General features: G+C 39.9%; 1 protein-coding gene across 1 annotated transcript in view; it reads left to right on the top strand.

Moving 5' to 3' along the window:
• ADAMTS6 (ADAM metallopeptidase with thrombospondin type 1 motif 6) overlaps nucleotides 1-15,195 on the top strand; it is a 192,554-nt gene extending 177,359 nt beyond the window's left edge. The window contains exons 24-25 of the mRNA XM_036410424.2: nucleotides 1,421-1,577; nucleotides 12,704-15,195. Of these exons, the coding sequence (XP_036266317.1) occupies nucleotides 1,421-1,577; nucleotides 12,704-12,813 (267 nt within the window). The 3' untranslated portion in view covers nucleotides 12,814-15,195. The remainder of the gene's footprint in view (nucleotides 1-1,420; nucleotides 1,578-12,703) is intronic.
• The last annotated feature ends 9,856 nt before the right edge of the window (nucleotides 15,196-25,051 follow it).

Below are 25,051 nucleotides of genomic sequence, written 5' to 3'. Positions count from 1 at the left end.
CTCTCTCTCATCGATGTTTCAAACTCTCTATCTCTCTCCCTTCCTCTCTGTATAAAATCAATAAAATATATTTAAAAAAAAAGAGAAAGTTTTAGCATGTTAGTGATTTCCTGAAATTTACAGTTATCAATTTGAGATTATTCTTTTAAATGTTTTTGAATCCTTTTCTTCTCATCTATATTTTCAATTCAGTTTCCTAAAATTGAAATTAACCAGTAAAAAAAGCAAAGATGCTCTACTACATTTCTACAGTGCAGTTATTTGTCATTCTGTGTTAAGAAACTTAAAAGTAAAAGTGTCTGTGAATATCCTTGCAAGTTCTCTATGTGCTTTTTGAGAGTTTTTGTAAACAAAACCTACAGGCCTTGGTTTGTTTACCTTGTAAATATCCCCGTGGCCTGTCTTGGCACCCTTTAGCTCCTCATTCCTTTGATTTCAGATCTCACAAGCTTTCCGGTATTCTGGGTGGCAGGCCCAAAGAATAGATGGAGCCTCCTTCTTTAACCTGGACAGCTGATCAGTCCCAGCTGAAACTAAGCCGCTCAGAGAATAACTTCAATTCTGAAATAACAAAATCCCTGAGCAGATAAAGAAGGAGAGGGACACATTGCTAATTGGCTAACAGCTTCTCAGGCTTGTGTGGCTAATAGTACCTTACAAAATTTGTGGAACTTATTTAAATTTTCTTTTTTTTAAAATATTTTAAATTCATTTCAGAGAGGAAGGGAGCAGGAGAGAGAGAGAGATAGAAACATCAACAATGAGAGAAAAGCCATTGATTGCCTTCTGCATGCCCTCCACTGGGGATCGAGCCCCCATCCTGGGCATGTGCTCTGACTGGGAATCAAACCATGACCTCCTGGTTCATGGGTGGATGCTCAACCACTGAGCCATGCTGGCCAGGCAAACTCTCTCTCTCTCTCTCTCTCTTTTTTTTTTTTTAACTGGCTGTGTAACCAGGCCTCGTAGCAGTCACTACTGTTACACTGAACTAATGCTTTGGACAGATTCAGAGCACACAAGTAGACCATTAGGTTGTTTGCCCACAAGCCTATAATAAGTAGTGAGCAATAAGTAGTGATAGCCATTCTACTTCATCATGAGAGTTTTCTTATTATACTCCTATTAAGAGTTCACCAGCACTGCTTGGAACTATGGAATGCTAGTACAAGGAACCTTCATCTCTTATCTTCTAGGAACTATATTGCTTCCATTTTCTAGGGTAATGGCATGACCTTTAAGATGCCAAACCAGTTCTATAGTAGAATGACCTAATCATGCACCTCTCCAAGATGAACTACATATGGGCTTTAATATATGTGATGCAAATATATGTGATATTTGAATTGACATAATATCTTTTTTACCTCCTGAAAATTGTTGAGATCGGCGTTTTGTTTCTCTCTGTCTTTGGGTTTAGTGTTCTGCTCAGTGTGGCCTTGGACAGCAAATGCGGATCGTGCAATGTCTCTCCTTCACTGGGCAGGCATCTAGAGACTGTCCAGAAACTGTGCGGCCTCCATCGATGCAGCAGTGTGAAAGCAAATGTGACGGTACCCCCACTTCCAATACTGAAGGTGAGTTTCCCAAGAAGAAGAAGCCTGTGGTCTCTAGTGACGCACGCATACTGGTTCCCAGTGTTTGAAGAGCCCATGTAAACACTGTTTGTGTAGAGCCGTGGTCAGCAAACTGCAGCTCGCGAGCCACATGAGGCTCTTTGGCCCCTTGAGTGTGGCTCTTCCACAAAATATCATGGCCCGGGCGAGTCTATTTTTTAAGAAGTGGCGTTAGAAGAAGTTTAAGTTTAAAAAATTTGGCTCTCAAAAGAAATTTCAATCGTTGTACTGTGGATATTTGGCTCTGTTGACTAATGAGTTTGCCGACCACTGGTATAGAGCATTTATGAAAGCTGAGCTGTGTCTTCGGACACTTTCCCTAACTGTATGACCTTGTTAAATCATTTAATCTTTCTGGAGTTAATTTTACTAATGTTAATGTAAAAAGCATTCACACTTGTAAAAAATTTTTGGGAGTTTATTTGAGCCAAACCCAGCAATTCCGGGAAGCAGGATCTCAATGTATTGGAATAATGCTCCAGAGAATGGCAGTTTTCACCTTATTTTATACATTACAGTCAAAGGTGGAGACCCAAGTGGATTACATGAAATCCATTGGTAATAGATTAGGGAGGCCGGAGAAAGCAAAAGGGAGAGGGGTTGGATAGGAGGAGGCGGTCCCCTGGGATTGGATGCAAGGCATTAATAAAATGATAGACACATACAGGATAGTTAACATTCAACAGTTAGCATAACAATAACAGTGTAGGGATTTGTGGTTTCTGTCCTGGTGCCCTGGTGTATTTGGTTCTGGAAAAAGGGAAGCTACCAATTATCCTGACTTTTCAAAGGTATGTTATCTTAGGTAAAGATCAGAAGTTCATCCTTGTCAAGGGAGATACTGGCCTACTATGTGACTAGCCAGTATATACCGTATTTTTCGGACCATAAGACGCTCCGGACCTTAAGACGCACCAGTTTTTAGAGAAGGGAAATGAAGAAAAAAAGATTCTGAAACAAATAGTGTCCTAAAATATTTTATGTGCATTAAAACCCAACATCACAGTCATAAACACATGTAATCAACCCTGTAAAGTAAACAGCAGCATTTAGAACCATTTTAGAGCTGGGCAAACACACAGAGACCACACAGAGCCGGGCAAGTAAAAAAACTTTTTTTTAAAAGTATATGTGTAGGCTATATTTGGACCATAAGACGCAGGGACTTTTCCCCCCCACTTCTGGGGGGAAAAAAGTGCGTCTTATGGTCCGAAAAATACGGTAAGTGCTTTTTAATTAAAGGTTTTTATTTTCAGACCATTCTTTGTTACTTTAGGTCCTTGAGATTGCAAGATTGCCATTCAGGCCTTCCTTAAATTTGTCAGGTTAGCACGTGGCCTCTTTTTCATCCACACTAATCTATATAATGAGAGATTGGACTAATGATCTCTAAGGTCACATCCAGCCTAGCATTCTATGTTCACTTGGTGTTAGAAATATAGACATGATTTCTAATGAGCTATGCTTAAGAGTGAAAACTTCTGTTTCTTTGTGGATGTAACTATAGCTCTCTGCCATCATGAAGATGAAAAGTCCTACTTGTTATACCTATAATGAAAGCATATGTTTGAAACTAATGTTTCAAATGCTAATTTTCTCATTGTAGAAAAGTAAAAAAGATAATTACATAGCAGTTTTTATAGGAGGGCAAATTTTAGATTTTGAAATTTCTTTGTTATATATTGGGAAATTTCTTTACTAACAACAGATAGCCACCCAAATCCTAAATTTTCTTCTGTCTTTAATTAACTATACTTGATTTATTCAGTTAGATATTTCTTTGAAATTTCCTGAATGCTACTTTGTGCAAGGCACTATAACCGAAACTGGGGTGTATAGAGACAAATATGACTGCCTTCTCATCTGAAAATAAAGGCATGATCAAATACATACACACGAACATCTGAAGCCATGAATTTAAGTTATGTTGGAATCACAGCGCTAGGGCTCTGTTTGAAAAACAAAGTAAAACAGAAGTAACTAACTATCCTAAATATAGTCATTAATATTTTTCAAATGAAAATTATATTTTCATAAGCCTGTTAAAAAGAGATATATTCCTTTTGACCAGCTTTATTCAATTAGAAGGATTTTCTTTAAGTCCTATTTTTTAATGGTTCCATAGGAATTTGATTTTAGAAAGACCAATCACCTTGCATGACAGGATACAGAAACATTGTGTCTTTACAAATTGTCTGGTTTTTATATCAGAATCTCAACACAATATACCTCTTGTATAACGCTTTTGAAGAAATATAGCCTTATTTTTAATTAGTTCAAAGTTACAGTGTTAATTTGCAAAATCTCTGACTCTAAATAATCTAAATAAAAATATCTTCTATAGGACTGCAGCAAGTAACTTTTTTTTTTTTTGCAAATAAAACTTTTATCCATTATAAATTATTAGTGATCAATCAAATGGATTTGGGAATCTGTTTTTCTATCAGAGTTGGAAAATAAACATTAAAATGGAAGAGAGGCTATAATTATAATATAAAATTTGTTTCTGTTGGGTATTATGGTAGGCCCTTTGTATTTATTACCCATCTTATATATCTCATACATAAATACCTGTGAGAGAGAGTATATATATTACATAATTATGATAACAGCCTTCTAAGAGTATGTATTACTGATGAGGAAACTGTGGCACAGAGAAAAGTAATGACTTGCCTAAATCACAAGATTCAGAAGTAACAGTCAGTATTTTAACCCAAATTTGGCAGAGTCTAAGGGTATGTCAGTTTCAACTACATTTATATGCTATTTGTTATTCACTTTTTAAAATTGGGTAATTTAATATGAACACAGAGCTTCTGGTTATGAAGTAGACATACTTCTGGCATTACCATTAACCTGATTCAATGGATAAAGGCTTAATCGTTGCTGAAAGAACTGGCTTTTAACATGCCCACAATAATATCTGTTGAGGTTATGTTTAATCCTTCATTTTCAGCCATTTTAATAATTTCTCCAAAAGTTTATCTATAGTCAATAATTATTACACATAAGCCTTGCAGCTGAAGATGAAATGCTCTTTTTAGATAAGTTGGCAGAATATCATTTGTAATTTCACTTCTTTCTGTTTTAGAGAAATTACCTTAAAGTGGATAGATATTAATGTGATGTTACTCGGATTATTTAGAGAAACATCTCATAATCATTTAATCTGCCCGGACAAATAACCTTTTATTATATTAATGTGAAATAAGCAGTTAAGACAATATTTTTAGTTTTTTTCAGTAAAGGAGGAAACTTTTAGAAAATTATTAATCCTATAATGTATGACTAATCTCAAAATTGTTATTCAGCTAAAGCTGTTGACTTCTTTAAAAGAGGATCACTCTTTTTTACAAAACTAGAACTAAAGTACAAACAATAAACAATATGTTTGTTATAACTTGTTTTGTGATCTCTTTAGATTCTTATTAGCATATATTGAATATATTTAAATACCTGAAACTATCTGTTTATTTAACAATAGCTAATTATTGAATGCTTGCTGTGGCCTACTGCCTAATTTCATTATGGAAAATTCAAATACTTTTATAAGTTCATAATCTTATAAAGAATAAACTTTGAAAGCGGGTCATTGGAAGTTATGAGACAGTTTGCTGAGAAGCCGTTGAGATTCTGGGCATTCTTGGCAGAGGATGAGTATGCAGGCATGGTGGTGTGGAGTGTGTTCAACATTGCTATCATGGGTTGCCAATGAGCAGCAGTGAAAATGAAGTCACAAAAAGAGAGGGAGACTTAGTTTTGGAGGGTCCTGCATGCAGAAGAAGAAATTTAGGACACTCTACCTACAAGTCATAGGAAACAAGTACAGGAAGTTAGGGAATGATATCCTTAGGATGGCAAGAGTATCAGGGAGCTGAGAGAGGGCAACCTTGTGTGGGAGAAGAGTTAGAAAGTTGTTCTAAGGTACCAGGGTAGAGTTGATGAAGTCTTGCATTAAAGCAGATTGAGTACAGGTCAAAAAGAAGGTAACAAATTGAAAATAAGAAAAATGAATAGAAAGGAGAATAAAAAGAACCAGATACACAAGTAGACACAAAGGTGGTCAGTATGACTTCCAAGTTTCAAATTCACTCATTAATCATGGTACTTTTAATCATGATAAGGAATTTAGCCATCTATAAGGAAATTAAGCATCATAGTATCCCAAAGCTATTATAAAATAATGGAATTTGAGGGGCAGGAGTTCGGGGCTGGGTGAGAAGGGTGAAGGGATTAAGAAAAAAAAGAAAGACTCATGGACACACAACAATGTGATTATTGCTAGAGGGAAAAGAGGTAGAGGGAGTTGAAGAGGTAAGGGGGGATAAATGGTGATGGAAGGAGAACTAGACTTGGGGTGGTGAACACACAATATAATATACAGATTATGTATTGCAGAATTGTATACTTGAAACCTATATAATTTTATTAACCAAAGTCACCCTAATAAATTCAATTAAAAAGTAAAAAACAATAAATAAAAAATAAATAATGGAGAGAAGTTGAAGAAATGGAAGGAAGTTAAGCAACAAAAGACAGATAGATAGTAAGAGAAAGAAAATAAAAATGAAAAGTAAATAGGAGGAGGAAGAGGAAGACAAAATCTGCCATGTTCCACATCTGCTTTAGTTTTCTATTTCTGAAAGCCTTCAGCTGAGAGTTAAAGCGCTATAGGCTTGATCTTGACAGACTGCCACTGGCGAGGGTAACACGGCGGTGCTGCCGAGAGTGAATTATAGGCATGCTGGGTATCACTGCATTTGAAATACTACTCAGAGTAATTTTTTAAAGTACATCTGGCAGCTAGGACTGGCCTACTCCAGCTCACCTGAAATTCTATCCCAAATGCCATTTTATTCATCTTGATGCAGTTTCAAGTTCCCTTGTAGTTTATATGATGAGTCTTTTCAGCTTTTCAGTAGCACAAGGCACGCTGTCATCTAGTATTTATTGCTGCCAGGTCATGATTTATGGCGCGTTGTGAGCTGGTAACCAACCCAGGGAAGGTGTGGCTAATGTGCATTGCTTTAGCAGCCCAGCTGTCTATTGGTGGCTTTGGTGGGTTTCAGTCTCCCTCAGGGAAATTACTCTGAGAAAAACCTGGGAAGCTCCAGAAATCTTACAAAATTTCTATGACAAAACATCTACTGAATTTGGTTTTTTTAAATGGCATCTGATATATTAAAAACAGTGAAAGGTATAATGAAAGTGAAGACTTTGGTTTCAAGGAGGTGAGGTAGACATGTTTTTTTCTTTGCCATTTTAAAGAACTCATAACCCCCCCTTAACATTCTGGTACACACTCCTGGCTGTCTGGTTTAGAGAGAACTCTGGATTTGTGTTGGGGTCATATCAACTTGAGGTTAAATGTAGGTGGCAACCAGGGAATGAGACTGGGTGAAAAGAAGCTGAGAAAGCGAAGAGAAAGGAGAGGCTTAGTTTGGTAGGATGAAATAAGAAGAATGTTCTGTAGTTGATACTACCTTGCTTTGAGAATACAGTTAGTGCACCATTTTCATTGCATCATAAATATCAAATTCACAAGCACAACTTATTTCATCCTTTTCCAATCCGAATATGTAAAATATCCAGGGCTCAAGTACAATTTTATTAGGAAAAGCACACTGAATTCACATCCCCACAAATACCACACATGCACAGGCAATGCCTTTGCTGTCTCCCTTCTCGCCGAGCTCTGAATCTCCATGGACAGGTTGATATCCAAAAGATAGATCCCTAGGTGCTTAAGTCATGACTCTCTACTCACTGTGTTCTTTCTCTGAATATAATAAACCACTTAACAGGTACAGAGGACATACATTCTCCAAAGAAAGATGCTGAATGATCCAACTGGGTCATGGGAGGATGTGTCTGTGTATCCCAGCTCACTCCAAGGATACAGTTTAGGCAGGCATTGCAGTGTTTTATGAATTAAATACAAGAGTACTGCATTTTGGGAGTTGTCCTGGTACTTCTTGGACAAAGCCAAGCCATCAGAGTCACAATGAATCTGAATCTATCAGCATCCTAAATTCATAAGCCTCTGTTCAGTATGAGTATTTTGAAACTATGTCTTTTAGGTCCAGGTTTTGAAAGATTAATGTAAAGCACCTGGGGGGAAAAACCCACTGGAATATCAATGATAAGTAGAGTCATGTGTTGCCTGTGAAACACGTTGTCTAATTTTTATTATTCAACTCTACCAAAACCCAGATTACTATGGAGACCCACTCCAGGATACCTGGCAAGTTACTTAAGATTATAGGAATGGTTCTAGTTCACATTGCAGGGCCTAATGGGCGGCTTTTATTCCTGGATATATTCCCAAGCCTCCCTACGAAGAATTTAGGGATACTCTTTTATATATATATTCTATTGTTTTTTTTTACAGAGAGGAAGGGAGAGGGATAGAGAGAGAGAAACATCGATTAGCTGCCTCCTGCACACCTCCTACTGGGGATGTGCCCGCAACCAAGGTGCATGCCCTTGACTTCAGTCCTCAGGCTGACACTATCCACTGAGCCAAACCGGTTAGGGCTAGAGATACTCCTTAAGTTGTCATTCCCATCAGAAATCTCTGGCCATGGGTAAAGTGACACTTTATTTTTGGATTGGAGAGATTATATGTTTTGTGTTTTTTTAAAAAAGGAGAGACTAGTTAGATCAGCAAAATATTTCGTAGAAACCACACAGTAAGGACCTCTCACCCTTCCAGCAGCCTCACAAGAAAAGGCAAGTACTTAGCTGTATGATGATAGTAGCAGAGGAAATCAGGCTCCTTCCTTCATCTTAACATCCTTGACCCTCCTGGCTCAGAATCCACTGCTTAAAAAGCAGTTGACATATGTGTATTGTATGAAGAAAATAGGATAGTAAAGACCCAATCTTCAAAATATATCAATTACAGAGATATTTTATTACAAAAGAGTCTATGTCAACTAAAGGATTCCTTTAAACAGATATCCTAGTCTAATTATTTTCAGATTATATATTACTTGGGTATAGAGAGACTTTTACTTTTTAGATATTAGCTAGAAATCTATGCCAACTAAAGATCATTTAGAAATTAAAGCAGAACTTTCCTGTTGTTTCATGGTCAGTGGGAAAATGTGATTTATTAACTCTTCCAGAATGGTGTTAGCACCATTGTAAGCTGTGTAGTGCTCACGGGTTGGTGTAAAAAGACTATTTTGTATTTTCAGTGGGCTTTGATGATGTGACACACTAGTAAACAATAAGTTTTATAATTAAGGCCTCTCAAAATTAGCAAATGTCAATGAGTTATTCCAAGTGCTCAACAAATCAATCCTCTCACTAAGCTCAAAAGTGACAGATGGGCTGACCACACCCATATCATTTAAATACTAACATTGTTAAGATCACATTTAGCTTTCTGTAATGATGGGACCTTACAGCTTCTTGGTGTGTCTCAAATCACCTTTAACTCACATAATTTCACAACAGTTAGGGATAAAGGAATAGCTGAAGAAAAGTATTGGGCTATTCTGAATGCCTGTGATAGAACCCTCTTTCAAAAACATTTCCCCTTCTCTAAGGTGGCAGCACAGACCTCCTGACAGTGTACCCAAAGGTTTACTTATCATCGGTGGTATCAGCCAAGAACACAGAAGCACTGACAGGCAGAAACCTTTTTTTCGTTTAGATGCTAAGAGTGCTGCCAAAATAGATGATTTCAGAATCAGACAAACCTGAGTTTTGGTCCCAGTTCTTAGACCAACTAGCTGTGTGACCCAGCATGAGTTTCTTAACCTTTTTGAGCTTCAGTTTTTCCATCTGTGCAAAGCTGATGTTCTATATATGTAAAAGGATTAAGGCAGTGCTTGGCACTTAGGAGGCATTTGGCAAATTATTTTTAATGTTATTATTACAAGGTTAAACTCTTGTGGAGTGAAAAGGCCGAGATAATAAAAGACCAGTTAATAGCTGAGTTTCAGTGAATAGATTTTTATCATTAGTAGTACATATGTCTCCTTTTTCCCCATTGACCTCCCCGCAGCCTCTCCTACCCCCTGGCCCTGCCCTCACCGCTCTCCCTGCCATTGTCTTGTGTCCATTGGTTATGCTTATATGCACGTATACAAATCCCTTGGTTGATCTCCAAACCAACCCCACAACCCTCCCCTGCCTTCCCGCTGCAGTTTGACAGTCTGTTCAATACTTCTTTGCCTCTGTATCTATTTTTGGTTTTATATATTTTTTTAAATTGACTTTTAGAGCGAGAGGAAAGGAAAGGGACAGAGAGATAAAAACATCAATGCAAGAGAATCACCCAGGGACTGCCTCCTGCACACCCCCTACTTGGGATTAGGCCTGCACCCCATTCATGTGCCCTGACTGGAAATCCACCTGGCAATCTCTTAGTTCATGGGTCAGAACTCAACTGCTGAGCCACACTGACTGGGCATTTATTATTTATTATTGAATCAGAATTCAAAGTCTAAATCTAAAAGAAAAGAAAAAAAATCTGTGAAGTTTCTTGTGCAGCCACTCCTCCAAAAATGGAGTAATGAGTCTCCCATTAAAGTTGTATATATTCCCAGGAAATCTTCTTTGTTTGGTCTGCAAACTGGCGTGTGCCAGTAGAACAGCATTTTCTCGGTAGCAATCTAAATGTTGCATCCTCATTGAGCGCCCCTCACTGTCATCAGGCAGTAAGAGATAGTAGCTAACAGTGGCCACAGTAACAGTAATCCGATATTCTACACTTCCCGAGGGCTTTCCCTGCACTGGGCAATAGCACAGGTTCTTCCTGTTCCAGATGGGGGTGGGCACTCTTGTCACCCCTGTTTACAATGCGGAACCTTGGGCACAGAGAGGTTAAGTGGTTTGTTCAGAGCCATAAAGTTAGTAAATGATAAAACTAGGATTAAACCCAGGCAGTCTGGCTTCTAATTTTATTTCCTTGTACTATTAAAACAACCAGTCTTCTTCTATCTGATTATCAACTAAATCATTTTTATATTTTGGCAAGGAAGGCCAACGCTAAAGTGTGTTTGGTACTTCGAGCAGCTCACGGAGCCCTGTCGCGGAGAGTGAGCGCAGTAGTCTCCGAGGCGGGCTGCCCACAAGGATGGTAACTTGGAACTGACGATGCGGGGAGTTGTGCCAGCGTTCCTCACCCCTGGAATAACTGCATTACCTGGACAATATGCTCCACAAAAACATTCTTTTTAAAAAATATATATATATTTTATTGGTTTTTTATGGAGAGGAAGAGAGAGGGATAGAGAGTTAGAAACATCGATGAGAGAGGATCATCAATCAGCTGCTTCCTGCACACACCGCCTACTGGGGATGTGCCTGCAACCAAGGTACATGCCCTTGACCAGAATTGAACCCAGGACCTTTCAGTCCGCAGGCCGACGCTCTATCCACTGAGCCAAATCAGTCTCGGCACACAAAAAATATTCTTAGTCCAAACTTTCTTAGGATATTTCTGGAAGGTCATGACAGAGGGGAAAAGGAAGGAAAAAAAGAAGAAAAAAAAACCCCCCACTAAAATAACAAGTGACCTCCAAATTAAAACCCATGGGGGTCTTTTCACCTCAAATTCAAACTCAATAGACCAACTATTGACTGATATCTCTATTCTAGTGCAATGTTTACAGAAAGCTTTTCTGCCTGTGCTACCTGAGAAGCCTATGGTGGAAAATTTTAATTTGAATGTCTTAATTGGTATTCTCTCTGTGAAATCGAACCTTGACTACGAGCTCAGTGGTAGCAGAGCTTACATTTCCAGAGGGTAGAGGCTTACAGTTTAAAGTGTTAAGTCTTTCACTGAAAGAACCTTGAAAGTGTGATTTTCAATAATAACAACTGTAAACTTGCCCATTCCTTTGCATTTAATTTTCCAGGCTTGTCACGTGGCTCTGTACCATAGACACAATCTCTTAGAACGTTAGAGAATTTCTGAAGCCAGGAAAAAAAACACGAGCAAACAACAACAACCAGCCACTGTTCTGTTCCGCTAAACCTGACCCAGTGTTCTGTCTGATTCTAATTACCTTCAACAATTTACCCAGGATGCTTCAGTGTAACCACCTGGAAAAATGAGGGTGGAACTTTGATTCTGGGAGGCATATGGAAATTTAATTACTAGGTTTACAAAGTATTTTAAAATCCCCAGATAAAAGTGACCGGAGGACTGGAGAGGAATATCATTATTCGCAGCAGTGGGGTGGTGTGTGTGTGTGTGTGTGTGTGTGTGTGTTTGTGTGTGTATGTGTGTGTGTGTGTGTGTGTGTGTGTGTGTGTGTGTGTGTGTATGGGGTGGCTCTCAGCCCCATCCTCTGCAACCAGCCTCGAGGGGAGACGGAGAAAGAATCATTTATTCACCTTCTGGCTGCAAGAAGTGCAGGCTGCAGCTGTGGCAATTCTAGCACCGAGGAGAAAATACACATAGGAAAAAAGAAGGCCATGTCTCACTTCCAAATTAAAAAAAGACATTTCTACATGTTTCCATAACCCACAGACTGCTGCCATTTGAGGCCAACCCCTCAGAGTTTCCCTCTTTGTCTAGTGTAGTTGCTGAATCTAGGCCACTGTCAGCAATCCCTTTCATTCACCCGGGCCCAGCCCCGCGCCTCACAGATGCAGAGGTTCCCTGGAGACATGTGTACTTTGGTATCAAACAATGCAACTCATGTTTGGTTTTGGATAACCTTGCGCTGTGAATAAAATAACCCTTGAGAAAGAAGCAATAAAAGCGCTGTAAGAAAAATGACTCATGTTTCGAAGCTGTCTGAAGTGATCACTTATCCAAACAAATGGTAATTCTTTCAAGACATAGTGGGCATGCACCATACTTATAAAAGTCTGGGAGAAAAGCCTTGCAAAAAAAAAAAATTTTTTTTTTTAATTTGTGTTAAAATATATCAAAAGAATGTTTCTGGTAGGCTGTCCCAGACAGGGTATGCTTAAAAATAAAAACAAAAACCACATGCATGCGAAAGCCAAGGTGGGTTGGTGCAAAGGGAGTCCTTGCCCAGCATCCGGGCTCGTTGGCTTGTTTATATCCTTGTTTATGTGCCTCTAATTGTTTTCCATTTTCTGCCCCCATTCATTAGAGTGCAAAGATGTGAGCAAAGTGGCTTACTGCCCGCTGGTGCACAAGTTCCAGTTCTGCAATCGAGCATACTTCAGACAGATATGTTGTAAGACCTGCCAAGGACAGTGACCCATGGAGAGCCGGAGAGAAAGCTTGTCATTTCATCCTGGAAATGTGTCCATCACAGAGGAGCCACCCGGAGGAAGAGGATTGATGTCCTTGCAGATGCATTACCCTGTGGAAAATGTAACCACTGGTCAGCCCTCGCTGACAGGATTTCAATATTATTTTAACTTCTGTGAAGTAGGATTTATTGATCCAAAGTGCTGGACACAGTTTTGGGAGGGAATGCCAGATTGGAGAGATCCAAACAACACAGGGAGACTTGCTTACTGTGGAACGTTTGTGTTCTTTCGAGTAAATCCAATAGCCTGTTTACCTCCTTGGACCATTAAGATAATTTTTATTATAGACTTAGCAATGACACTGAATCCATGTGTATTTAAAACTGTTTAAGATGTAGTTGGTATGACTTGGTCAACTATGGAAGTAAAGAAGATTCAGAAATCTTAAATCATAGCTTAAAAAAAATATTTACTGTACTTTATCTCACTACAACAGCACCATCTTTTAAATTCTAAACTGGGCTTTTAACCTGTAATTTAAGGAGCAATTATAAATCAAGACTAATGAAAGTTTGTATGATTTTTTTTCTTCCTTCTACTTAATTTCCTTAGGAATAATCCCCCTGTTCTGAACACTGCTGTGAGCCATACATAAAACTACATTAAGCTGAACGACAGTGAAGGACTTAGTTGAAAGCAGTGCCTCAGTCACTGCAGCTGTGCAGCCTATAAATTCAGTGCTGAAAACTGTGGCCTGCCTGCCATTGTGCAAGTGAAGCTGAGATTCCCATTAACACTTTAAGAGAAAAACATTTCAATGTCACGCAGAAGCCAGACCTGGGGAGTGGGTGGAGACCGAAGTACTACCAGATCCTTTGCTGCCATCACACAGGGATGCCTCAGCTCTTAACAGGAGTCACTCCAACTCACTTGTGTTTACAGCCACAGAACGGCTCCTGCCCCACTGGGTGGCTGCACCCACACTATGCTGACTGAGACCATACCAGGCCAAAAGGATAGACCGGCTCAGTAACAACCAGGCAGACCCTGTTGCTGACAGTTACGATGGGTTCCAGATGTCCCTTCTTTGATATGGCAGAAGGGCATTTATTTATATGGGAGCAAGTGTGTGTGTGTGTGTGTGGGCGCTTTTGAGTGTGTGAGTCGAGGAGCGTGGTATTTCTCTGAGATTTAAAGTAGGCAAGGGATAACAACCAAAGAAGAAAAACTCATGAAGACTAGAGATTATAAAGCCTAATTTTTAATAGTCATTCAACCAAGTATTTTATAATTTTTTTAATGGTTGTTCTGAACAGCAACTAAATGTGAAACCCAGTTTCTTGAGCAGGTCAAATTCTAGAATCAAATCCACCTGATTTAAATTGACTAGCTCACACATTCCCTACCCACAAGTTTCACATCACGCTCATCAAAATACATGACAGTGAAATTTAAAGAAAAAGAGGGTACTTGTTTATATGAATATGTTATACTTGAACACTTGTAGCTTGCAGCAGGTTCCATTGAATGTGCTCTGTGTCCTACACGTGTGTCCACCATGCTACACCGACACCTCACACTTCAGCCAAATGGCTCCTCTGTAAAGGTGCTACTTGCAAGTTGAAGAGTAAATCTGGCTTAATCCATCACTATGCTCTGAGACTCCACGTCAGGTGTATGACCTAGAGTCCTAGACCATGACTTGATGGGGGTGATTAGGTGCTTTCAGAAAGGAAGAGAGACTCACAGGCTCCAAAAACCAACCTAGATGTTAGTCGTGCTGTGGAGAGCCAACAGGGGATAGGGTTCTGCACACTCAGTCGTGCTCATGTGTCTCTCATCACCTGCTTTCTCAACCCCACTAGCTCACGTCCCTGTGCTTCCCAGGGAGAGCTGTTGACAATACTTGAGAGTTGCTGTCAGGGCCACTGTTCATGGCTGCCCAGGTGCCTTCTTAGCCATTCAGCAAAGGGAGGGCCAGGGGCCTCAGCACTGAATTCCCATGGTGCTTTGCAAAGAGCGGTTAACTTGGTGCTAATCTGGTGAAATAGACAAAAGATGAGTGGTTTCTGTGGCATTTCAGGCACAGGTTTGCCATCAGGATCTGCTTTTCTCCAATATAAATATCAGCTCATATGTTTATTTAAACAGATTTCTTACATTATTGATTAAGGGCTATTTTTTTTTTTTTTTACCTCATTTGGAAACGAACATTGCAAGGGCCATCCACCCAGGCACCAGGCACCCCTGATTGGTTGTGGAAGAGGAGGGCAGCCAGTGCCCTCTGGGGTGTGCAGAGTATCAGGTCACCTTCTCAGAAGGAACCAAGCATGGAACGTAACAGGATTAAACATTTCAGATAGGCCCTGAGTTAATCCAAGTGAGGGAAAATGTCACATTCCACAGCACATCACAATACCGCTGCTGCTCTGTAGTCAACCACGTGGCTACAAATGCTCTTTTCCTAAATGGTTACAGCAGAATCATCGGTGGAGGCTGAGCCCCCATGGTAGGCCCTCCAAAAATAGTGAGCTCTATAGACTACTTAGGGAACCCCAAGGAAGCTGGTACCCCGGGGGTGAGAGTGGTATATGCCACTGGCAGAAAAGCCTACCCAAAACTGAAAGGAAATATCCCCAACTGATTAAACCCCTTGAGACACACATGACTCCTAGATCAGTTCATTTCATTAGGAATCTTTTATTTGAGTGAATGTCACATAGGTATCCTTAATAATACAGAATGAAATTACCTTTGTATTATTGTGATTAGTTGTTGCTTATTATTTTGTACTCAGTATTAATGTGGTACACTGTTACTTTTTTTTTTTTTTTGCTTTTGTAAATTATATTCTAATTTATTGCCATGTTTCCTAACACTTGTCCTTCATTCATTCTCCTGCTTGTAATGAAAATGAAAAGTCATTGTAACACTTGATGGAGTGAAATTCCACACCAAGCACAGATTTCTTTATTAACATAGATAATTTAGGAAAAATAAAAATTCAGCTTATAAGAATGATTCCGTTGGAAGTTGTCTATTTTTTGAACAGCTGGCATTAAACTTGCAGGGGCTATCCCTTGGAATACCACAGCTACATTATCCAAGCTTTCCAGGGAGTAGCCAGGATTGAGTTAATTTATTGAATTCTTGTCACCTTCCCCAGAGATTGCACCTATTTTTTTGTTTTGTTATTATCGATTTTTAGATAGGAAGGGAGAGGAAGATTGAAACATCAATGAAGAGAGAGAATCATTGAAGAAGGTGAAAAGTGTAATTCAAGAAGGGGAAAAAAATGGTCACAGACCACAAGGACTGGAAGATTCTAAGTAAATGGTCACAGGCAAGAGAAAAGATCAACCACAGAATAAAAAAAAGTGAGAGAGAAGCTGCATTTGAAATTCTGTCTCATTAGTATCTATGATTAGAATGTATGTTTTTTTTGTTTGTTTGTTTGTTTTTTTAAAGAAAAGCCATTTCACAATGGTTTTATGCCTCAGACTTGAAAACCTCAAGCTAGGACTTAGAAGAAAAATGTTCTTTTCTCCCATCTCTTTCTGATGGGGTTATTTCTAGCATTCCCTGCCCCTCTCAGATAGATAGTACCTGAGGCCAGAAATGGAACAGTTTTGAGGACTGGCTTCACTCTCAGAGGGAACCAAGATTAGGCCTGTATTGTCTTTTGGTGGATGGCTCTCCTTAGCGCACTTGAACTGTGCAGGTAATGATAGCTAGTGTCCATGGCAGTGTCTTGTGTTCTCTGGAACGACACTGTGGTTACACAAAGGCCTGGGAGCACCAGGCAGGAACAAGCTCCCCGGGTAATAGAACATCGTGACCAGTCAGATCCACTGCCCAAGACCTTAAGGCTTGTGACATTTGATCAAGAAGTCTCTTCTTGGCCCTGGCTGGGTAGCTCAGTCAGAGTGTCACCCCTGATACACCAAGGTTGTGTGTTCAATCTCTAGTCAGGGCACATATAAGAATCAACCAATGAATCACAAATAAGTGGAACAACAAATCAATGTGCCTTTCTCTGCCCCTCCCTCCGCCCCCTCTCCCCCTTATTCTCTCTAAAATTAAAGAGGGAGGGAAGGAGGGAGGGAAGGAAGGAGAGAGAAAGAGAGAGAGAGAGAGAGAGAGAGAGAGAGAGAGAGAGAGAGAGAGAGAGAGAGAGAGGAGAAAGAAGAGGTCTCTTCTTGGATCTTGACTTGGATGCCTTGCCTTACGGAGAAGTTGCACATGAGAAGGGGCAAGTTAACCCACCAGCTTCAGACCTCCTAGAAGTCAAAATGCCTTCCTCTGGTCAATGATTCAGCAGGGGTGGCTTCTACTAGCTCCAGGCCAATAAAAGTCTTGGAGGGGCCTGATCTGTGTCCCCCAGCAAGGGCAATTGTAAGCAGTAATTGTGAGATGAAGCCCCTAAAATGCCAAGCAAATGTAGCAGCAGGAATTGCCAGTTGAGGGCCAGGAGTGGCCTCTGTGTCTGCAAGTGGTATCAGCTATGGTCATTCATTCCTACAACCAATATCTACTGAGTGCTGGTTGTGCAAAGCCCTGTGCTGGGTACTTGATATATGTTCTCTCATTGAATGGGTGGCAACGAAACTGTAAGGACAATGCTATCAATCCCCATTAGTAAGTACCCAGACTGAGGCTCAGAGAGGCTAAGCTGCCTAGGGCCACAGAACCAGGAGGGGGACGTCACCTCTTTGGCACTCGGAAGGGAGCTGCCTGATCTGCATTTGGGACAGGGAAGTTAAGAAGGATGCTCCTCCATCAGAGAGACACTGACTCCCCAGGCCAGAGGAAATGGAGTCCTTCTTCCTGGGAAGCAGTGGGCCCAAAGCCTTGGGAGGGAGCTCAGGGGTCACGAAAAGGGAGAACTTTGGTTCCCTGTCTCAGTAGGCGGTGGTGTTCACTATGAAAGTTTCTATGTCCAGTGATAAAATGACTAGTGGAGGCCCACAGTGGTTCCCAGGCATGTAGTTAGAGTTCAGGGGAAGAGCAGGAGCAGGAAGATCAGAGACATTGGAGGAGGATTGTGTCTGCAGTTAGCAGCCAAACACAACACGAAGGCTCTCGCCTCCTGAAACGTCCAGCTTTGAATCACAGAGCCTGTTCCTGCTTGACAGGCGCCCCCCCCCCACACACACACACACAAAACACCATTTCCAGACATGCCAGGTGGCCTCACTGACCTATTTCAACACAACTGGAGCCGGATGATTCCCGTGTTGGCTTTGGGGTAAGTTTTGAGAAAGAAAGGTGGGTTTTCCTCTGTTTCAGTCAGAGCAGGACCACTGGGGCTTGAAAACTTGGGCCATTAGGTTGCTGCCAGCAGGCACATTCTTTGACCTTCTGTGGTGGGTCCACAGAGTAGAACCAGGTGTTCTTTCAGCTCATGCCAGAATGGATTGGCCGCCCAACTGGCCACCTGCCTCCACCCCACCGACGGGGCTTTGGTTGGCCCTCTACCAAACAGCTGTGCTGGGAGCCACAGGTGGCCTCCCACGCTTGTGCCCAGGCCAGCAGCTGCACTGGCCTGGCCCAGCCTGGCATGATGGACCTCATGTCTCTCTTTCCCTTTGCCCCAACTCCTCCCCAAGCCAGGTCACTCGAGGGGTTGAACAGAAGGGAAACCAAAGCTTAAATACACTAAAAAATTGCTTTTGTGGTTCAAAGGCAATCAAAAAGCATAAAGCTCTTGTCTCCTTTAATATAATTAATTTTGACTTTTTATTTCAATCATTCAAACTAACCTGATGAAAATTAATAGAAAATTAGCTGCTGTTTGTTGGGTCTATTATTGCTAGAATAAAAGTATACTGATGCTATGTATCTATATAAATATAAAGGCAAAGGTTGATGACATTCCAACTTCAAAAAAAAAATAGTAATATCTTGGAATTCTAGGATTCTAGACAATAGAGAGAATTATTTGATATTCTGTGCTATTCTGTAACAATACCCACAGAAGTAGCTAAAATATAACATGAATTTGAATTAAAGTGAGTAGCAAAAACTGTTATCATGGCTACAGTAAATTAATTGCAATAAAAGTCATCTGATTCATAGTCTTAAACTTTAGGAAAAAGCAAAATTGAGAAATTATTTTATTTTGAGATTAAAAAGAGAAAGTATTTGCTGAGCCAGGAAGATGTCAATGTATTCTTACTCAGGGTCCACGCCCCCGACAACGTGGGCTCTCCTGCTGGAGGAAGTGTAGGGGACCCACTGTTTTACTTTGTCCCATATTTAATCTTAGTTGCAAAAACCATAGGCACCAACTGCCCCTTATGTCTGGCTTTCTAAATCAGTATGTTAGAACTTAACTCTCCAAATGTAAGTGCTGGGGTTCTCTCTGTACTCATTCTCAGAGTAAAGTCGTCATTCAAAACATGTGTCAAGTTGTTTGTTTATTTTCCAGTATAGGATGGGCTTGATTGTTGCAGAAGTCTAAAACCAAATCTGGTGAGTAAATTGGGTATAATCATTTTGGCTGCAAATGTCTTATGTCTTACAATTGACCCCAAGTGATACTACAAAAAAAAACACCCTCCAAATGTGCTTTGAGTGACAACTTTACTAGATTTCACTCATTTGTGTACAATGTTTTGCTTAAAAGTGATTGGCATTACTTTATAACCCAACTTAAAATTGACGTAATATTAACATTTCACTGCATGCTTTTCTATTTCCAGGTCTAAAATTAGCTGGAGCCTGGACCACCTAAGTGGCCTGTTATCTGTTAGGGAGAAAAGAGTTCTGACCTTTCAGGATTGAGTGAACCTTACGTCCAGGAAGCCAAACCACTTCTCCAGGCCCCAGACGTGGGTAAAGAGCTGTTCTTACAGGATTCTCTGTCCTGGGATCTCGAGTAAAAATGCTCCTTCCAGTGGGGCTAATTAATCCAGGTCCTTCAGAGACATTAACGAGGCTGCTGCTGAGTGGTCCAGGCCAGGAGCTCGGCTGCCTTACCACTGAGGCCTGGCAGCCGTATTGATGTGCCCAGATTTATACAATTATGTGTCCCATTTTTTTTTTTTTTTAGTAACTTTTCTATTGAATTCATTGGGGTGACATTGGTTAATAAAATTGTATAAGTTTCAGGTGTACAATTCTATAATGCATTATCTGTATATTGTATTGTGTGCTCACTACCCCAAGCCAAGTCTCCTTCCATCTCCATTCCTTCACCTTGCCCAACTCCCCTTCCTCTCTGGTAATCACTATACTTTTTGTGTCTATGAGTTTTGTGTTTGTTTTTTTTGTTTGTTTACTCTCTTCACTTTTTTTTTTACTTTGCCCCACAACTTCCTGAATGTTCAATTTCTGTAGAACATCTTTTTTTTTTTTACTCCTTTATTTATCTAACTTTGAAGTGTGATTTTCACCAATTTTGTTGTTGTTAATCTTTTTTTCCATTGATTTTTAGAGAAAGTGGAAGAGACAGGAAGAGACAGAGAAAGAGAAACATGGATGTGAGAGAGACATAGCTATTGGTTGCTTCCTATATGTGCTCTTACCTGGACTGGGATTGAGCCTACAGCCATAATACATGTTCTTGACCAGAATGGAACCCGAGTCCCTTTAGTCCAAGGTCACTGCTCTAATCACTGAGCAAAATTGGCTAGGGTTTCATTATGTTTTTTTTTAAAAAAATAAAACATATATCGAGACACAAATAAAAAAATATTTCTCAACTTTTTTGTTGGAATGTGCCTTAAAAAATCATAATTTACATATTATCCGGGCCCCCCCCCTCAAAAAAAAACCCCAAATCATGTTAAACTCATACCCTCTTTCTCTAAATAGCTTCACAAAGTCTCCTTGGGAGATCAGGAATTATTGTTTCCCAAAATTAGTAATGACAGCTATGGTTGGGGCACTCTTGGAGTCCACTGTCACTCTGAATCAAGAAGAAAACATCACGTTAAAGGTTTTTACATTTTCTTCCCCCAACTAGTCTAACCAGATTGATTATTTGGTCAACTTTAAAATAATTCAATTCCTGAAAACTGACTAGGAGAAGTGCCCTGAGAAGACAGGTGGGGTTCCTTCATGGAGTTCTAATGGAGAAGAGAAAGGATTACCTATGTGTTTGATAGAATGTTTTTTATAAGAGTGAGGGATGCTGAGAAATGAAGTTGTTTCCTACACTGTTGAAAATACAGTGGGGGGCAAAAGTAGTTGTACAGTTGGGTAAAAGTAGGTATACAGTTGTGAGTAAGCAAAACACAAAGTTTATTCTTATTTTACTATTAATTATTTGCTGTATTATTTTTCACTTGAACAACTGTAAACTTTCTTTTGCCCCTGAATAAGTACATTAATTCAATGTCCTTTGCTTTAAGCAGTAAATGGTAAACTTTTTAATTTTTGTTTTTATTTATTTTGGAAAATTTTAAACGTGCAAAAGTTGAAAGAATGATTTAATGACTCCTTCTTCTCTTCATCCAACTTTATCAATTATTGACTCATGGCCAATCTTGTTTCCATATATATTCCTGTACTGTGGATTATTAAGCAGATATCTTTTAAAGGTAGATTTCAAGATAAAGTGCTTTTAAAAAAAATGACTCTACTCCTCTTCACAAGATATTTATATTTTCATTGTGAAACTGAGTTTGCTCTAATACTGTCATCAAACTTGGGGAAAGTAGTAATGATTGTATATACCAGTTAATGTGGTATATTCCTATTTTGTACTCTATTCCAAGCAGTCTAGTAAGCAGTCTCTCTCTATTATCTTATCATCATTTTTATTAATTCCATGGAAGAGGAGACTGAAGCTGAGAGTGATTGAGACACTTGCCCACCAGCAAGTCAAGCCTGACAGGACTGCTGAAGACCTGGCTTTAAGAGAAAGCAGTTCTCCAAGTGACTGTCTGATTCCTCTGTTGCAAATCACATTTAGGTAGAGGACCGCCCTGCACTGATCTCTGCTTCTTGGTCCCAAAAGAGTGTTGTAAAAACAAGTAACAAACGCTCCTTCTCTGGCCCCCGGGATCATGGCTGATGTGACACATAAGACAGCTTGGTACAACAGCCTTCTTGCTGCAAATGATTCCATCCTTACTTTCTTTACAATCAGCATGTCAAACGCTACTCGCCCCCCCCACCCCCAAATGAACTTCTCTTGAATTCCCCCTGCAGTCCCCAACTCTGCTGCAAAATTTCCAGCTGTAACCATTAGTAATGAATAATTAATTGTAACCAGGCTCAACTGTGGACTAAAGTGTATAATTAAGAGTTTTCTTTGTAGGAAAGTACAAAGATGTCTGCCAATAGGTTTCAAAAGGACAGATTTTTTTTTTAATGGGGAGGAGGGTTGTGGAGAGCGAGCAATAAAACAAATGTCACAAATGTTAATAATTGGTGAATATAGGTAATGGGTACATAGAAAGTGTGTGTGTGTGTGTGTGTGTGTGTGTGTGTGTAGGTGTGTGTGTGCAAGTGGAGCAGGGAAAGGGAGGAAAACAGAGAGAATGAGCTATGTTGTGTCTATATCTCAGTCAAAAGTCAAAACTTGGGGAATGACTCTTTTCTTTCTTTTTTCTTCTTTGTAAACAGCGAAGGGCAGGCGTTGGAGTCACTGGTCTTTCATTCAGAGTTGCCAGAAAGGAGAGCAACTGGGCTATAAACCAATTCCAAATCCTGGTCCAAGAACGAGTTTTTCTCAAGTGATAGCAGTGGCTTCCAGACTTTCACATTTCATGGGCCAGTGAAATTTCAAAACTACGTTGGAGGCTGATAGAGAGAGGCTAACTTTTTACTTTGCCAAGTAAGGACATTTTTAAATAGTTGCCATTGATTATTACCATACAAGGTACCTTTCAAAAAGCAAGTACATGTTAACACCCCAAAGTGAGTACATTTCACTCTAGTAGAGTTTACCACACTGTCCTTATATAATATTTCTATTTAACATCTTTTAATCAGAAGGCCTTTAGCTGCAAGTATACAAAGCTAACTAAGAGACTTAAACACTAAATGCAGGGGCACTCCAGAGTGGACACCCCTGTCCCCCCAGGTTCTGCAGGACTGGGCTCCTCCTTGTCTTCCCCTCTGCCCAGTTCCCTGTAACCATGGCTCCTGCATAGTGAGATGACAGCAGTAGTTCTAGGACTCATGCAGAAGAGACAGCAGCCAGCAAAGAGCAGAGGCTGTTTCTGTGGTGCGTCACTTTCTGTCAGGGAAGAAGTGTTCCCAGAAGCCCCCAGCAAATTTGCCCTCAGGACACAGTGGCCAGGATTGAGCGCACTCTGTGCCTGGCCCCAGGGAGGCTGAGAGCTTCTGTAGGATTCTCCTCCTCTTCTGGATGCTGCCTCTGCTACCAGGGGTGGGGACTCACTCTTGTAAGGACCTTGGGACCCATTGGGGTCTCTGAAAGCTGCCTCTGGGGTTAACCTGAGTTTGAAGGCTGATATTTGGGAGCTAATCGTGAGGTGAATCCTATGCTGATGTCTTCCTTGCCTGCTGAGCCTATATCCACAGTCTAGGAAATGCTTTATTTAGTTTCTTCCAAGTGTAGAGCAGAGATTTGTGTAAATAACTCTCAAAGTCTCGTCTAGCCAAATGATATCAGAGCTCTGCTGAAAAAGTTTGAATAATCTCCCATCATTTCACCCCCAGTTGCATAGGAACAACTACTCATCTTTGGTAACTGCCTTATTGAATTATTCATGAAAGCAAAGGTATTCAGAACCACAGAACTAGGCTTCCATTACTACATAAAGGAAATTGCAGCAGCCCTTGGTGAGGGCTAGTGTAATTACAACGAACTGTTTACTCTCTTGATGAGGTATGGAAAATGTGATAACCCTCAAATACTTTTAAAACCTTTTAAAGTCTCTTTCATGACATGTCCCATCACTAAAATTGTACAGAAGATAATACAATTTTAAGCAAAAACTGAAAGAAAATATTTCCATGATGATACAAGGAAACAATAACAACAGAATCTCTCTTCCTCCACTCTAACAAAACACAAAGTATAAAAAGCCCCCCCAAAAATCACCAGCAGCAAACAAACAAGAGAAGCAGAATAATTTTCTGCTGTCAATATTGAAAAATGGTAGTAGAAGAAAAATCTTATGCAGCCCACAATTTGACACAGCTTCTAACTTTTCACCCACCCATCATAAATGGTAGAAAAGGAGGTGAGTTAACAAAATCCTGAACATTTTCACCATATTTCACTCAAATATGGGAAGAAACTAACAAAGACAACAGGGGGGTGAGGACATGCGTGGGGGGGGGGAGAGGCAATGGGGAGATAAGGATACATATGTAATACCTTAATAAAAAATAATAGTAAAAAGAATATGGAAAGGAAAAGAAAAAAGAAAGAAAGAAACTGACTAAGAGATCTAGGGCAGAAGTCCTTGCCTAGCACAACTTTAGAGATAAGAAGGGCCATGTTTTATGAAAAACAATATAGACTTTAATAAAAAATTAAACATAGAGTTACCGTATGTTCCAGCACTTCCATGTTTGGGTAGTATATAATTCAAGCTCATGAAACTTAAAAATTTTATACTTAGCCTCAATCACACTCATCTTTTATCAATTGGACTTCTAGCTGCAACTGGCCAGTTAGTCAATTTGGCCTTTACCCATTGCTTCCCTCAGCCATAGAGAGCCCCATCCTGTCTCAGTCCTACTTCACTCAAGTACAATAGTCATAACAGGTGTTTTCTTGCTCAATTTATCAGTTTCTGTCCTCTGATAGAAAATAATAAAACTATTCAGACAATAATGCTCTGCTTCAGAGCTATAACCATACTATTTACAGCAATCTCTGCACGCACACAAAATGATGTTTAAAAAATTGTTTTGTCTACCTCAAGTCAATTAGGCTTAATTATAGTAACTATTAAGTTTAATTGACTTAATCAATCATTTTAGCATTTCTTCACATCTGCATACATGCCTCCTTTAAAGTCATACTGTTTATATGTTATGGGTTTTATTTATAACCTTAAAAATGAACAAGGGCTATTTAAAATATTACCTTTTGCCACAACCTCACTCATCATTGGAAATTTAGCATTTACACGCATGCCTTTCCCTGCAGGCTTACCTCTAAACTATGGAACCCTCCAGCACCAACCCCTGAGCCCTACTGGTCACTCACAATGCCACTTCCCTGACATATAGAGTGCCCATATTATTTTCTTCAAAATTCTAAGACAACTTCAATTTTCTACTTTAATTATAATTAATGAAACCACCCT

The sequence above is a fragment of the Pipistrellus kuhlii genome, unplaced genomic scaffold, assembly GCF_014108245.1.
Source record: "Pipistrellus kuhlii isolate mPipKuh1 unplaced genomic scaffold, mPipKuh1.p scaffold_m20_p_4, whole genome shotgun sequence".
Lineage (NCBI taxonomy): Eukaryota > Metazoa > Chordata > Mammalia > Chiroptera > Vespertilionidae > Pipistrellus > Pipistrellus kuhlii.
Note: the sequence above shows the minus strand (reverse complement) of the source record. Positions and strands in the feature narration are given on the sequence as shown.